This window comes from Anomaloglossus baeobatrachus, chromosome 9 (assembly GCF_048569485.1).
Source record: "Anomaloglossus baeobatrachus isolate aAnoBae1 chromosome 9, aAnoBae1.hap1, whole genome shotgun sequence".
Classification (NCBI taxonomy): Eukaryota; Metazoa; Chordata; class Amphibia; order Anura; family Aromobatidae; genus Anomaloglossus; species Anomaloglossus baeobatrachus.
This window is the reverse complement of record NC_134361.1, coordinates 32,834,988-32,851,961: the sequence shown is the minus strand read 5'-3', so window position 1 is coordinate 32,851,961 and position 16,974 is coordinate 32,834,988. Positions and strand designations below refer to the sequence as shown.

The window sequence follows — 16,974 nt, the reverse complement described above, 5'->3', positions numbered from 1 at the left end:
GAGAGAGGTTTATAAAGTTTACTATGTTAATAAAGTAAGTTTGGGATCTTAATGCTTCAGCCATTGCCACTTGACCCTCAACATGTTCTCTGATTCGTGTATTTCAGCATAGGATTGGCAGATGGAGAGGTATTACGAGTCGGAATAAAGGAGGCTTAATTGTTTAATTAGGTCACTACAATTCTTGGCAGTCTGGGATATATACCTTTTTTATGAGAGCCTTCCAAAGAGTTGGCAAGTGTGGAAAATGTAGTGTTATCTCACATGGAGTTTTATACAAAATTCGCCCAATGTCATGGCAGCATCAAACACCATTCACATTGCAGATTCTGACACTCCGCCCGATGGTATCTCTGGTGTTTCTTTTCTACACAGGCATCAACCAGCTATGTGCGCAGTCTTACCTCTGCTAGACTGCTTGTTAGGCTTCTGGGATCACATATTATAAAGAAGCCTAACACATCTGCTTCTCTCATACTTAGGTTGGAGGAGATCTTCTACCCACGCTGACTATAGTGTCTGCTGTGTTGGTCTGTGTGCTTTGGTGTCCCAGATTTGCTGGAAAGAGAGTAGCCTGTGCTTGGTGTTGTTGTGGTTACCCATCGTCTTGTTGTTTCCACCCTGCTCATCTTTTCCTTCTTATCTCTTATGGTCTTATACCGCTGTGTGTGCTGTGTGACAGGGTTTTGCTTTCCCCTGTTTGTCTATTTCTATGGATTGAATCACACTCCTGTCCGGCTCCCCTGGTGGAGTGTTAAGTCGTATAAGATTAGGGTTGATTAGGAGCAGGGCCAGGAAGGAGACGCAGACATCCCAACAATTAAGGGTATCTCTGAGAATAGGGATAGCACAGGTCCCCCTAGTCTGAGAGTCAGCTTAGGGGCCCCAGTTTCCAGCTATCCCCATAGTCCCTCATGGCATATTTCATGTCAACCATCTAGATACATTACCACCCTTGTGATACAAGGACATTTCGAGTCCACCAGAACAGAAGCTGTTACTAAAGATTGGCTTTCTTTTACGACTCTTAGATGGGGTTGTCTTCATGAAACCTCCCCCTAGCCTAGAACATAAGCAGCTTATATACCAATGTAGACATGACACATCGTTTGATCTGGTAAGAAAAATTTACTTTTGGAACATTCGTCAATTGACTTTTGTCTCATGGTGGCCATGTGCCCGAAATTAGTAGAGTCAACACTGGTATTCTTAGAAACCTAAAACGGGGCAATCACAGGAAGAAAGGGCAAACAAAACAATGATATTGCAATTGTATAATTGAAGCCTGTGAACCCGGTACTTGTAAATCCCCCCCACCCCTCCATCGACGCTAATGTCAGACATTTTTCTTTCTCATCACACCAAAACAAGGCAATTTGAAAAATTGGTTAATATTACCGACAAACAATCTTACACAACGGCATAAAACACATAAAACTCAGCATAACCGAAACGTGAAATCCATAATCACAGTGAAGATGGGAAAGAACGTTGCATAAATTACACGAAGACAACGAAAATGCCGGTAAATCAAGGAACCTCCTCAAGGAGAAGAAGTAACCAAGCCGACAAATAAATCCATGTTAATAAAATAATAAGTAGGACTATAAATAATTAAGAACTCACAAAAGTTGTACAAAGTCTTCTGTATTGTCAGCAATTAAATCAACAAGACAATAAAATATCGGAGAAAGACAACAACGGTAACGTAGGTCCTCTACTCTGGTGGACAGGGGACCATAGACCCAAAATTGATGCTAAATTGTACAAAGTTATAATATTTATATCGAAGGCACTCAATGTATATTTATACAGTTTCTTGTCCTCTTTTTTTTCTTGTTTCTTCACAATTATTTTTTTTTTCTTTTGATATAGGATGATACCTCCAAGCAACCGAAGTTTCTTGATCAATGACTTGGCTCCTGGTAGGGAGTATGACCTATGTGTCCTGGCTGTCTACGATGATGGGATGACTGCACTCACTGCCACGCGGGTTGTAGGATGTGCCCAGTTCAATACTAAAGAGGATAATGGACAGTGTCAACCACTCCACACCCAGTTTCTTGGAGGCACCATGATCATCATCATTGGTGGAATCATTGTGGCTTCCGTGCTAGTTTTTATCATTATTTTAATGATCCGATATAAAGTGTATAGTGGACAGGAAGAAGGAGGGAAAGCGAGGGTCAACAATGTCTATTCACAGACAAATGGACAACAAGGAATGGCTTGTGCTCACTCTTGTGTCAAGATGACAGGAGTACCAGAGGAACTGCCACTGAATTCAGACTTTACGACTGAAGAAGAGTCGTCACAAAGCACAAAATCAACACAAGACGCATGTGAATCAAAAAGTTCTGCTCCCAAGCAAGGTGAGATATGACCCATACGAGTATAGAGAGTCAAGGGCAAAAGAAAGCATTGGTGCCCATGGTAGAAGGCCTCTCGATAACTCACTTTGAGAACTTCCTAGATGTTTGGGTTCATTCGGACGTCAGTTTTTCTCATCGTGACGTCCTTTCTGATGGAGCCATTCACTTTTTCCATCTTTTCCATCTGGACTAGGCCAACATAACTTGTCTGCAGAGATTACAAATAAGACATATTTGCCTTCTCACATTTCCAGTACCGTCCTCATCAGTTCCTAGTCTACAAATACTTCTAAACTTACTGATAGCCCAATGCTGGGCCGTTGCTGCCATATGTGTCCCTATTACTGATCCTCTTAGTGCCTCACATGATGTCCACCACTGTGCCTCTTACAAAGTAAGATGTCTTCTTTGTGTCCTCTGCATGGTTAAATTGCCCCCTAGAAAATGTAAATTCCCTGTAAAACTGCCATTGAAAATAGTGCCTACATTTTGACCCCTTAGAAAGTAATAATGCACCTAGTGTGCCCATTTCGCAATGACAATCGACTAAGTGCCCCTATAACAATAATGCTCCTTAATTTAATAATGTCTCCTGTATAATTCCCCTCTACACAGTATGATGCCATGAAGCCCCCCACAGCTTCCACAGACCATATATACACAGCTGTCTATACACAGCATGATGGGCCCCATCATAGTGGCCCCTCCCACTATAAGACAGCTCCCAGTATCCCCCACTGTATGACTGCCTCCAGTAGCACCCCACTATATGATGGAACTCAGTGGCCCTACTCACAATCTATGATGGCCCCCAGCATTTCCCTCACACTGTATCAAGGCCCCAGTATCCCCACCTACACTGTAATATGGCCCCCAGTATATCATCCACACTGTAATACAGCCTCCAGTGTATCTCCCCACACTGTGATATGACCTCCGTTATCTCCCCACACTGTAATATGGCTTCTAGTTATCTGCTACCTTGGCTAGTTATCAAACATAGAGGGGATCACACACAATTTTTTAAATGATTATTATGCTGGGAAGGCCAGTGGTTATTTGGCACTTCCCAGCCTAAAAATAGCAGCCCGCAACCGCCCCAGAATTGATGCATTACATTAGATGTGCCAATTATGGCGCTTTGTCCTGCTCTTGGGGTTGATGTCAGCTGTTATTTAATAACTGGCATGAAGCCCAGGGGTTAGTAATGAAAAGGCGTCTATCAAACACCTCCATTACTAACCAGGTAAGTGTACAGTTAAAAAAAGCACACACTGGAAAAGATAGTTTATTTGAATAAAGACTCCCCCACACTCCCTCGTTCACCAATTAATGAAAAAAATCCTTGACATTCCAACGTAATCCATTGGTGTAATATCCCTCGACATCCATCGATTCCTATGGAGTCTCGTCCTGAGAACATTCTGAGAACGAGGTTCCATAGGTCATTCCCGGTCAGTGGCAGGCTTGGAATTTCTCACAAGTTTACCTGCCGCTAACTGGCAGTGACCTATGGAGCATCGTTCTCAGAACGAGGCTCCATATGATTCAATGAACGTTGTAGGACATTACACTATTAGATTATGTCAGAACTTCAAGGATTTTTTAAAATTAATAAATTGGTGAAAGAGGGAGCGTGGGGGACACTTTATTCAAATAAACTATTTTTGTTTTTTAACTGTATACTTGCCGGGTTAGAAATGAGGATGTCTGATAGACGTGTCTTCATTAGTAACCCCTGGGTTTTATGTCAGCTGTTTTACATTGGGTGGTTATCAAAAATAGGGGGGATTCCATGTCATTTTTGTTTTATTTATTCCTATTGACATTTGTTTGCAGGGCAATTATTCTTTTCTTACCCTTGTTTTGCCTCCTTTTGCAGCCCCCTAACCCTTACTATACCAAAGTTCGGATACCAATTGACTTATATGCGGATCAGAGTCCGGGGTCAAACTTTTAACTAAAGTCCTCTTGAACCTGGCAAACCCAAACATCCACAGGTCCACTCACCCCTAGTAGGGAGCACTGACTATACAAAAATACAGTATTTACATCTCCCATTAAGGGCGGCACGGTGGCTCAGTGGTTAGCACTGCAGCCTTGCAGCGCTGGGGTTCTGGGTTCAAATCCCATCAAGAAACACATCTGTAAGGAGTTTGTATGTTCGCCCCGTGTTTGCGTGGGCTTCCTCTGGGCACTCCGGTTTCCTCCCACACTCTAAAGACATACAGATAGGGAATTTAGATTGTGAGCCCCAATGGGGACAGTGTTCCTGATGTATGTAAAGCGCTGTGGAATATGTCAGCGCTATATAAAAATAAAGATTTATTTAAACTTATTCCTAGCACTATTTTAGGTTGAAAATATATTAATTTTGCATTTTTTGACAACGGCAGGTTCCAAAAATTCTGCGGAGAAGAGGCTATCCTGTGAGTGGACAGATGTCAGCATCTGAGGATGGTCTAAAGGTATGAAGAATGTCGCAAAGAGCTACTATAACATTGCAGGACTATGGTCTTGATGACCAAATATTTATAAAATCACCAACACAACATAGTATGTTCTGAATGTGGTGACCTCATAGGATCTGACGTGGCCAAAACAGTCTACTTAAAGGAAATGTCCACCTCTGCACCAATGCTTCTAAAGTACAAAATGAAGCAACTTTAATGAATATGTTTGGTAAATAAGGTTCATGTCTTATTTACAATATATATATATATATATATATATATATATATATATATATATATATATATATATATATATATATAAAATTATAAATATTTATATATAAATATATATATATATAAAATTATAAATATATATATATATATATACATATATATACTCAGTATATATAAATTATAGATTTTTAAGTTGCTTCATTTTTTTCAAAACTTAGTTGCGCTGGAGTAATAAAAATTATTGCAGGAGGGGCATAGTCTCTATTTGTCAGCAGCTGAAACTGTGCAATTCTATGTCCAATTTGTGACGTCTCTCAACAAAGTTGACTCTAGTCTGTTGATGTTATTGCTCAGGTAATATTACAAGGTCTCTTTCTTTTTTTAAGGGGTTCTCCTGTAATACATAAATATATAAAAATGTCATTATGAATAAATTTCTAAATAACTTTAATTAGTAAATCACTCTCATTTTCACTATGGAACTAATCATTATAGTACATTATAATGGTCACCATCTTGTTACATGATATAAGTCTTTCCTAGAATATTAAAAGGACACGTGAAGTAGGAAGTCACACCTCTCCATGTGCTTTCAGTATATACAGTTATATGGAAAAGTTTGGGCACCCCTATTAATGTTAACCTTTTTTCTTTATAACAATTTGGGTTTTTGCAGCAGTTATTTCAGTTTCATATATCTAATAACTGATGGACTGAGTAATATTTCTGGATTGAAATGAGGTTTATTGTACTAACAGAAAATGTGCAATCTGCATTTAAACTAAATTTGACAGGTGCATAAGTCTGGGCACCCTTATCAATTTCTTGATTTGAACACTCCTAACTACTTTTTACTGACTTACTAAAGCAGTAAATTGGTTTTGTAACCTCATTGAGCTTTGAACTTCATAGGCAGGTGTATCCAATCATGAGGAAAGGTATTTAAGGTGGCCACTTGCAAGTTGTTCTCATATTGGAATCTTCTATGAAGAGTGGCATCATGGGCTCCTCAAAACAACTCTCAAATGAACTGAAAACAAAGATTATTCAACATAGTTGTTCAGGGGAAGGATACAAAAAGTTGTCTCAGAGATTTAAACTGTCAGTTTCCACTGTGAGGAACATAGTAAGGAAGTGGAAGAACACAGGTACAGTTCTTGTTACGCCCAGAAGTGGCAGGCCAAGAAAAATATCACAAAGGCAGAGAAGAAGAATGGTGAGAACAGTCAAGTACAATCCACAGACTACCTCCAAAGACCTGCAGCATCATCTTGCTGCAGATGGTGTCAATGGGCATCAGTCAACAATACAGCGCACGTTGCACAAGGAGAAGCTGTATGGGAGAGTGATGCGAAAGAAGCCGTTTATGCCACAAACAGAGTCGCCTGAGGTATGCAAAAGCACATTTGGACAAGCCAGTTACATTTTGGAAGAAGGTCCTGTGGGCCGATGAAACAAAGATTGAGTTTTTTGGTCATACAAAAAGGCGTTATGCATGGAGGCAAAAAAACACGGCATTCCAAGAAAAGCACTTGCTACCCACAGTAAAATTTGGTGGAGGTTCCATCATGCTTTGGGGCTGTGTGGCCAATGCCGGCACCGGGAATCTTGTTAAAGTTGAGGGTCGCATGGATTCAACTCAGTATCAGCAGATTCTTGACAATAATGTGCAAGAATCAGTGACGAAGTTGAAGTTATGCAGGGGATGGATATTTCAGCAAGACAATGATCCAAAACACCTCTCCAAATCTACTCAGGCATTCATGCAGAGGAACAATTACACTGTTCTGGAATGGCCATCCCAGTCCCCAGACCTGAAAATCATTGAACATCTGTGGGATGATGTGAAGCGGCTGTCCATGCTCGGCGACCATCAAACTTAACTGAACTGGAATTTTTTGTAAACTGGAAAGGTCAAATATACCTTCATCCAGGATCCAGGAACTCATTAACAGCTACAGGAAGCGACTAGAGGCTGTTATTTTTGCAAAAGGAGGATCTACAAAATATTAATGTCACTTTTATGTTGAGGTGCCCATACTTTTGCACCAGTTAAATTTTGTTTAAATGCAGATTGCAAATTTTCTGTTAGTACAATAAACCTCATTTCAATCCAGAAATATTACTGAGTCCATCAGTTATTAGATATATGAAACTGAAATAGCTGTTGCAAAAACCCAAATTGTTATAAAGAAAAAAGGTTAACATTAATAGGGGTGCCCAAACTTTTTCATATGACTGTATTGTGATGTAATACTAGAGATACCAGGGTGTTGAGGTAAGAAGAGGCTGCTCACACTTTTGTCCACCCTGTTTGATGTAATTCTGGAGATACCAGGGTGCTGACGTAAGAAGAGGCTGCTCACACTTTTGTCCACTGTCTGATGTGATGCTGGAGATACCGGGGTGTTGAGATAAGGAGAAACTGCTAATACTGTCTGTCTGATCTAATACTGAATACACTATGGGTGCTGAGGTAAGAAGAGGTTACTTAAACTGCTGTCCCTTCTATCTGATCGAATACTGGAGACACCAGAAGTGCTGAGGTAAGAAGAGACTGCTTACACTGCTATCCACAATGTCTATCTAATACTGGAGATACTGTGGGTGCTGAGGTAAGAAGAGGCTGCTCACACTTTTGTCCATGCTGTCTATCTGATCTAATACTGGATATACTATGGCTGTTGAGGTAAGAGGTTGCTTAAGCTGCTGTCCATTCTATCTGATCTAATACTGGAGACACCAGATGTGCTGAGGTAAGAGGAGGCTCCTTGCACTGCTATCCACACTGCCTATCTAATGCTTGAGATACTGTGGGTGCTGAGCTAAGAAGAGGCTGCTCACACTTTTGTTCACCCTATCTGATGCTGGAGATGCCGGGGTGCTGAGGTAAGAAGAGGCTGCTCATACTGTTGCCCATGCTGTCTAATACTGGATATACTCTGGGTGCTGAGGTAATAAGAGGTTGCTTAAACTGCTGTCCCTTCTATCTGATCTAATACTGGAGACACCAGAGGTGCTGAGGTAAGAAGAGGCTGCTAACACTGCTATCCACACTGTCTATCTAATGCTGGAAATACTGTGGGTGCTGAGGTAAGAAGAGACTGCTCACACTTTTGTCCACCTTGTCTGAAGTAATGCTAGAGATACCAGGGTGCTAAAGAACGAAGAAGCTGCTCATACTGTTGCCCATGCTGTCTATCTGATCTAACACTGGATATACTATGGGTGCTGAGGTAAGAGGTTGCTTAAACTGCTGTCCATTCTATCTGATCTATACTGGAGACACCAGATGTGCTGAGGTAAGCAGAGGCTTACACTGCTATCCACACTGTCTATCTAACGCTGGAGATACTGTGGGTGCTGAGGTAAGAAGAGGCTGCTTACACTACTGTTCATTCTATCTGATCTAAGACTGAAGATACCAGAGGTGGTAAGGTAAGGAGAGGCTGCTCACACTGCTGTCCACCCTGTCTATCTGATGTAATGATAATTGTAAAAAAGAATATCCAGCTCCCACAGACAATTTTTGTTGATCTATAAAACAGTATTTTATTGATATGCTCTTAAAATAAGGGGTTGCAACTAATGAATCGCTTGGCCTACACTTTTTAAGAGTTAGAATGTTCTTGATAACACCTATCTGATTTAATACTGGAGATACCAGAAGTTCTGAGATAAGAAAAGGCTGCTCACACTGCTTTCCACCCTGTCTGGCTGGTCAAATAGTGGAGGTACTAGTGGTTCTAAGTTAAGAAGCCAGTCACACTGCCATCCACCCTATCTGATCTAATACTGGAGGTATCAAGAGTGCTAAAGTAAGAAGAGGTTGTTCACACTGCTGCCTACCATGTTTATCTCATCTAATACTGGAGATACCAAGAGTTCTGAGGTAAGAAGAAGAGGGTCACACTAAGGTCCACCCTGTGTATCTGATCTAATACTGGAGATACCAGGAATGCTGAGGTAAGATGAGGGCACTGACACTCTTGTCCTTCCTGTCTATCTGTTCTAATATTGGAGATAGCAGGGGTGAGAAGAGGCTGCTTACACTGCTGTATTTCCTTTCTATGTTATCTTATACTGGATATACCAGGAGTACTGAGGTAAGAAGAGGCTGCTCACACTGCTGTCCACCATGTCTAGCTGATCTAATACTGGTGATACTAAAAGTGCTGAGGTAAGAAGAAGCTGCTCACACTGCTGTCCACCATAAGTATTTGACCTAAATTTTGATATACCAGGGTACTGAGATAAGAAGAGGCTGCCCACACTGCTGCCCACCCTATTTATCTGATTTAACTCTGTATATAGTAGGCTGCTAAGGTAAGAATAGGCTGCTCACACTGCTGTCCACCCTGCCTATCTAATCTAATACTGGAGATACCAAGAGTGCTGAGGTAAGAAGAGGACGTTCACACCGCTCTCCACTATTTCTATCTGATCTGATACTGGAGATACCAGAAGTGGTAAGGTAAGAAGAGACTGCTCATACTGTTCACCCAATATATCTGATCTAAATCTGTAGATATCGGGGGGCTGAAGTAAGAAGAGGCTGCTCACACTGCTGCCCACCCGATCTATCTGATCTAATATTAGATTTAGCAGGGATATGAAGGTAAAAACTATAAGGTATTTAGGAATTTATTCATAATGATTTCTCTTTCTTTATTTTTTTCTTTTTCTAATTATCGTTCTTTTTTTCTGTCCCCCCTTTTAACTGGATTTGTCAGACCTCCAATTGAAGGACAGTATAGGACTGAGAGAGAACCACTGATCTCAAGGATATATAGTATTTCTTTCAGTATTTTTGTGTAAAATATTAACTTTTTAAATGAATGGGGGCCATTCATCTATGTTGTATAATTTTGTGAGTTTGCTGTTTTCCCACCAGTTAGAATGGCCAAAATGGGCAGATCCGAGGAGAAGCCATGACTGGATGTGACCATCCAACTCATTAAAAGTGTTGGCGTTTTGTAGGCCAGAAATGCTACTCCTTTTCCTGATTAGAGTAGCATTTCTGGAGTGGTGCACGCCACTCAGAAGATGCGGTAATTCACTAAATGGGGTGTGCCTTTTAATGAATTCGGAGGATCATACTCCAGAAAGACTGGCGTAATGCAATCCTCTCTTAATGAATTGGCCCCAGTGAATTTTGTGTCCTCTGTCTACGTGCAGAAAATGCCCGTGTGTCCTGATTCTCCCCTTATTTACACAGAAAGCCTGTGAGTCCTGCTTTCCCAGTATACACAGTGATTCACAGCTTTTCCAGTATGATTTTGTATAGTTTTCTAGAATGTAGGGAAGTCCCAGGTCATGGGTGGTCTCACAAAAGTAGAGAAGACAACAGTCTAGCTTCTTCCATCCCTACCCATCAGTTACGGGAAAATATAGCATTACATGGATGGCTGACCGTGCAATATTTGGACCACCAGTGCCGATAGATGTAGAAACTTGGCACTCAAGATAAATGTGAATAGTGGTCTTTTATTGAGAGGAACTTGTAGGACGAGCACAAGCACAGACGTTTCGGTCAAAGACCTTCATCAGTGTGCGTGCAGGGGGTCCTCAAAAGGTAGCGCAACTTGCATAGTCAGGAATGATGCGGTGTCCACCGCTGTCTATGTGGCCTTGACTGCCAAGTTTCTACATCTACTTGAGACGGTTTTGGACCCTACTTGAGCACCACCCCAGAAGTGCCGTGAGTATCAACTCACCAGAGCCGATAGACATGGTATGAGCAGGAGAGACGTGTCCTTAGGGTATTCCAGACAGGGTTTGTAGTTGTGCGAGTTGTGAGACAATCCCGCTGTCTATGTGGCCTTGAGTGCCAAGTTTCTACATCTACTTGAGACGGTTTTGGACCCTACTTGAGCACCACCCCAGAAGTGCCGTATCGACTCACCAGAGCCGATAGAGATAGTATGGGCAGGGGAGACGTGTCCATAGGGTATTCCAGACAGGGTTTGTAGTTGTGCGAGTTCTGAGACAATCCCTTGAATCTAAATACCATCTACTTACTAATTCACGAGTGCCTTACATGACTGCCCCAGGAGGAAAGTGAGATGTGTATCGTGTCTACTAGAGAGAACAATTTCAGAATCCTCTCAAAAATGACTACTTGAAGAAGCCAAGAGCATTTGATCTCCAGACCAGAGTACAAAGTACCATTGGATGGGTTTCCCTCCTCTCCGGATGAGCATTCGGTGCATTATTTATTGCTTTGATGATTTATTTAGTGTTTGTTTGTCTCGAAAGGATGAAGAGATGACTAAATGTGGAATACCGGAAGTCTACGGAGCGATCAGATGGTTAAAAGCTGATTCATCGACAGAGGTTACACCGCTGCTGTTTCCTGACCCTCTCATCTGCAGTCGGATTGCCGTTACAGACTTGTTGCTATGGAAATGAGCTGGATAAAGTTTCTGATCCCCCCCCTCGCCGCATTATTCTCACAAACACGATCACCCCCCCAACTGAACCGTATCTTCAAACCCACCTTGGACAATAATGGTCTTGACTCCATTTCTATTTCCCACCAGACCTGAAAATGTTTTCTAGTTTTTTATATATACTTTTGTAAACCACCCATATGTTTTGTAATAAAAAATCTCTTCAGATGAGGTTGGGTTCTGTGGATTTCTGAACACCCACAAGTAGGTCGTGTGAAATCGTATGAGCAAAGCTTTGTGTAGCAGCACACAATCACAATACCTGATAGCCTCTGCCAAGGACATAAATACAAGCAGAGCAGTATGGGAGGTAGTCTGAGGAGGAACGGGGTGAGAGGTGCGATGCTTTACTTACTACAATGGCACTAACCTTGTTTCAAGCTTGAAAAGAATTAATGGAATTTCTTAAGAAAATAAATGATAAATCAGAGTTCAGTTTATATACTTTGCACTATGGTTACCAGGAGAATCCAACATTAAATCAATGCAGGAGGAACTCAAGGAGTGATGTGATCCCACTGGATTGCTAAATCGGGGAGTGTGAAAGTCTGAGATTTTAGGTCCTTTACCCTTAGGGGTACTTTGCACGTTGCGACATCGCTACTGCGATATCGTCGGGGTCAAATCGAAAGTGACGTACATCCGGCGCCGGTAACGCTGTCGCAACGTGTAAAGCCTAGGAGAGAAGATGAACGAGCGTGAAACAGTAAAAAATCGGTGATCTGTGTCACGTCGTTCATTTTCATAATGTCGGTGCGTCCGCAGGTACGATGTTGTTTGTCGTTCCTGCAGCTCCACACATCGCTGTGTGTAAAGCCGCAGGAGCGACAAACATGTCCTTACCTGCGCCCGCCGTCCACCGGCTATGCGGAAGGGAGAAGGTGGGCGGGATGTTTACATCCTGCTCATCTCCGCCCCTCCGCTTCTATTGGCCGCCTGCCGTGTGACGTCGCTGTGACGCCGCACGACCCGCCCCCTTAGGAAGGATGCAGGTCGCCGGCCAGAGCGACGTCGCAGGGCAGGTAAGTGTGTGTGAAGCTGCCGTAACGATAATGTTCGCTACGGCAGCTATCACAAGATATCGCATGTGCGACGGGGGCGGGTACTATCGCGCTCGGCATCGCTAACATCGGCTAGCAATGTCGCAGCGTGCAAAGTACCCCTTCAGGTTAAAGTGGTCTTGATTATGACTTTTTTTTTTTAAATTCGGAGATATTTGACTTTTTATTTAGTGCTAATTTTTATAGTCTTTACAAAGGCAGGCACAAGGAAGAGAAGACTGTTAGGTTGTACCTCCTGTTGCTGCTTCTTCTAACCTTCTCCTCCTGATGCTCCTCATACACCGCAATTCATCTTACATTACAGTTCTCTTAAAATAACTTACAACATGAAATAAAACTTAAAGGGAACCTGTCACCAGGTTTTTCCCTTAGGTTAGGCCAAGGGGTGACCTTGATGGACCTAAAGGGGGCTTTACATGCAACGACATCACTAACGAGATGTCGTTGGGGTCATGGAATTCGTGACGCACATCTGGCTTCGTTATTGACGTCGTTGCGTGTGAAATGTACGAACGACCGCTAACGATCAAAATTACTCACCTAATGGTTCTTTGTTGACACGTCTTTCTAATCCCAAATATTGTTGCTGTTGCAGGACGCAGGTTGTTCGTCGTTCTTGAGGCAGCACACATCGCTATGTGTGACACCCCAGGAACGAGGAACAACACCTTACCTGCGTCCTCCAGCAACGAGCTTGGCGTCACTTTCTTTCGGCTGCTCTCCGCCCCTCCGTTTCTATTGGATGGCTGCCGTGTGATGTCGCTGTGAAGCCGCACAAACCGCCCTCTTAGAAAGGAGGCGGTTCGCCGGCCACAGCGACGTCACTAGGCAGGTAAGTATGTATGACGGGGGCTAACGATGTTGTGCGCAACGGGCAGCAATTTGCCTGTGACACACAACCGACGGGGGTGGGTGCTTTCACCAGCGACATCGATAGCAATGTTGCTGCGTGTAAAGCAGCCTTAAGTCTACCTTCAACCTTAAACACTCTGAAACTATGGGCTGCGGCCACCCCCAGTAAGCCAACATATAAAGTATTCCAGAATACTGTATATAACACCCAAGCTGCTCTGTAGAATGTAAAAAAGACCTTTATTATTCTCACCTAGGGGACGGTCCAGTCCAATGGGTGTCACTTCTCTTGGTCCGGCACCTCCTCCATCTTGTGCGTTTCGTATCTTCCTTCCCAGCCCTATGTGCATGACGTATCCTACGTCATGCACACACAGGATTCCATTGCGCTCCTGTCCATGAGCGGCTGCCCCGGAGATCAAAGTATTGTTGCGCGCATGCGCGGGTGGGCTTCAACCTTTCCTCACGCCTGTTCATTACAGTACTTTGCTGTGAGGGCCGATCAAAGTGTGCATGCGCAGGAGCACAATGGCAGACTCTGGGTGGATGATGTAGGATGCGTCATCAATACGGGGTTGGGAAGGAGGACGACGACTGCACAAGATGGAGGAGGCGCCGGACTGAGAGCAGCGACACCCATCGGACCGGACCGCCCCCTATCTGAGTATTATAAAGGTGTTTTTTACAGAGCGGCCTGGGCTCTTATATACAGTATTTTGGAATGCTGTATGTAAGGGCTCACTGGTGGTGGCCGCAGCTTATAGGGGAAAATCCTGGTGACAGGTTCCCCTTAAGTTTTATTTAATGGTGTAAGTTATTTTAAAAGCACTGTAATGTAATCGTATGAGGAGCATCAGGAGGAGAAGGTTAGAAGAAGCAGCAACAGAGGTAATACCTGCCACAAACTTGTCTTCCTTGTCCCTGCCTTTGTAAAGACCATAAAAATTAGCACTAAATAAAAAGGCACATATCTCCGAAATTAAGAAAAAGCCATAATCAAGGGAGCAGGAATAAAACAGAAGCAAAAACTGACCACTTTAACCTTTAATAACAGATCTCCTCATGTGTTTATGAGCTGCACATAATGGAATCTGCCAGGTCATAAGCAGGAAGTTTCACCAAGATGTTAAAATGATGGAGAGCCAAACTCCAGTCTTTTCTCTCTTTTTTAAAAGACCAGAGTTCTTATCAGTAAAACGAAGAAGGTTTTTTTATTTCACTTTTACTAATTTTTAAATAGAGTGTGTCCACCCATATCCTGTCCACCACCATTAACTTGAGAACGGCGGCAGCTATAGGCATAGAAGTGGTGTCTAGGTATAGTAAAGTAGCCATGCGCTATGCAATGAAACCACCTATAGCGCCACCTGGTGGAAAACAATGGAGTTAACATTTTTATCTCAAAAACGGAACAAGAGAGAGAAAAAAAGTGAATTACAAAGTGGCAGGGCATCATCAATTCAATACGAATCGACATCTTGCATACAGAAATGCTATGATATGAAACCCATGACCCCCCCAAAACATTGAATGCTGGTCACGCATATAGCGCTCATTTAACTTTGATGCTCAAAGTGTCCCCCGTCAGCTGCAATGCACATCTGGACTCTGCACAGCATGCTGTATCTTGCTGCACGTTGTGCAATATGGTAGGTGACACGTTTGCACAAGGATCTGTGATACGTCGTCGTAGGTCCTGCAATGTCGGTGGAGGGGTCGCATACACCTGCTGTTTGATGTGACCTCACAGAAAGAAGTCCAATGGGGTCAGGTCAGGTGAGCGTGGAAGCCACTCCACACAGCCACCATACCCAATGACTTGTAGGAAGGTCTCCATGAGGTATCGCTTCACGTCCGCAGCCTTGTGAGTTTTACACGTTCTAATCATAGCATTTCTGTATGCAAGGTGTTGATTCGTATTGAATTGATGATGCCCTACAACTTTGTAATTCCCTTTTTTTCTCTATCTCGTTCCGTTTGTGAGATAAAAATGCTAACTCCGTTGTTTTCCACCAGGTGGCGCAATAGGTGGTTTCATTGCGTAGCGCATGGCTACTTTACTATACCTAGACACCACTTCTATGCCTATAGCTGCCGCCGCTCTCAAGTTAATGGCGGTGGACAGGATATGGGTGGACACACTGTATAAAGGTTTTATGCTTTGAGTTCCTTTAACTTGATGACATTTTCTTGGAGGTGATAGATAATCCTTCAAAAAGTCTATGATGATTTAAGGGGTTGTCCCCTTTCAGGAAAATGTTTCAATTCAGATCCCTTAGTAGTAAAAAAAAAACCCAGTTCATTTTTCACTTTTGAATAGAAAAATGCCGATATCCCACAACAGTTTGATTGTAGTAAGAAATAATTCCAAAATATTCTATAATTTAGTGAATGAAAAAGGTAAAGATGATATTTTATATATAAGATTGACAGAATCTGCATTGTGTCCTTTCTTCTGACCTGCGGTGTGGAACACGTCAAAATGAGATGTCAAAATCACGTCCGAGCAGGACCATAATTCTTATTGAAGTTTCATGATATATACATTTTTTTAACATGCCAACCTCTACCTCTAGGGCCCATAGTCTCCCGGGTCTTCGGCTTCAAAGATTTGTCCTGGGAAATGTCAATTTTCTTGGTGTTGATGAAAGTCATGAAATGTCCATCTTATTTTGGATATTAGATTTAATCTTTGCCTTGAGCATGAGTTAAGTTCTTGCCGAGGGCACAAGGTGGTCCTGCGGCGGTGTGTAACCTACCATCCCTCCGATCAGATATGAGCCCATGGCCAAAGTGACAATATGTCAGGAGCATAAGCAGATCAACCAAAAAATATTATGTGAATGTTAGTAAAAAGGCAAATATCCTTAAACGTTTCCAAAGGAGGTATAAGGCTTCAGTTTTTCTAGGGATGATATGTACGTTGGAAAATTTAATCAAGGTTGCTACATCTTTGGCTCTGATGGTGGCCAAATACTATTTCCCTAACTTGCTCCTATACACATGCACTCTCGGTCGCTGCTTTGAGTGTCCTCAATGGGGGATTGGGGAATAGGTGACTTCCATACACCTCCAATCCATTATCAAGGGATCAGGCATATTGATAGTCAACAAGCTCAGTCAAGTCTGCCCAATGAACTTAAGTAGTTGTGAAGTGTAGCAGAATTCGAGATACTGTAAGTTCAATATGGTATGTCCAATATAAAAGTCATTCCCATTGGGTCTTGGCCCTTCCTTCATTTGTTCCTTCGGAATCGTCCAAAAAATGGAATAGAATCAGAACCTCCAACAGAGACATATATAAAATGCAAAGACAAATGGAGTTCAGATGGGCACAAGAACATAGTCTATGGAGTTCATTGAACTCTTGTTTCTCCAATTGCTCTCTATGACTCCATCGAAGAACCCAAAAGAAGGGTTGAAGTGCAATGTGAATGGCCTCTTATACTCATGAGCCAACAGAAAGTAGGAAAGTCATGAATATTATGGGTTTTCTGACATAACTTCAATTTGTATGTCCAATATAAAAATCATTCACATTGCGTCTTGA

At 42.5% G+C, this 16,974-nt stretch overlaps 1 protein-coding gene across 1 annotated transcript in view; it reads left to right on the top strand.

Moving 5' to 3' along the window:
* LOC142251008 (leucine-rich repeat and fibronectin type III domain-containing protein 1-like protein) overlaps positions 1 to 11,682 on the top strand; it is a 111,959-nt gene extending 100,277 nt beyond the window's left edge. Inside the window, exons 3-5 of the mRNA XM_075323482.1 lie at positions 1,876 to 2,372; positions 4,769 to 4,840; positions 11,318 to 11,682. Of these exons, the coding sequence (XP_075179597.1) occupies positions 1,876 to 2,372; positions 4,769 to 4,827 (556 nt within the window). The 3' untranslated portion in view covers positions 4,828 to 4,840; positions 11,318 to 11,682. The remainder of the gene's footprint in view (positions 1 to 1,875; positions 2,373 to 4,768; positions 4,841 to 11,317) is intronic.
* Positions 11,683 to 16,974: the final 5,292 nt, after the last annotated feature.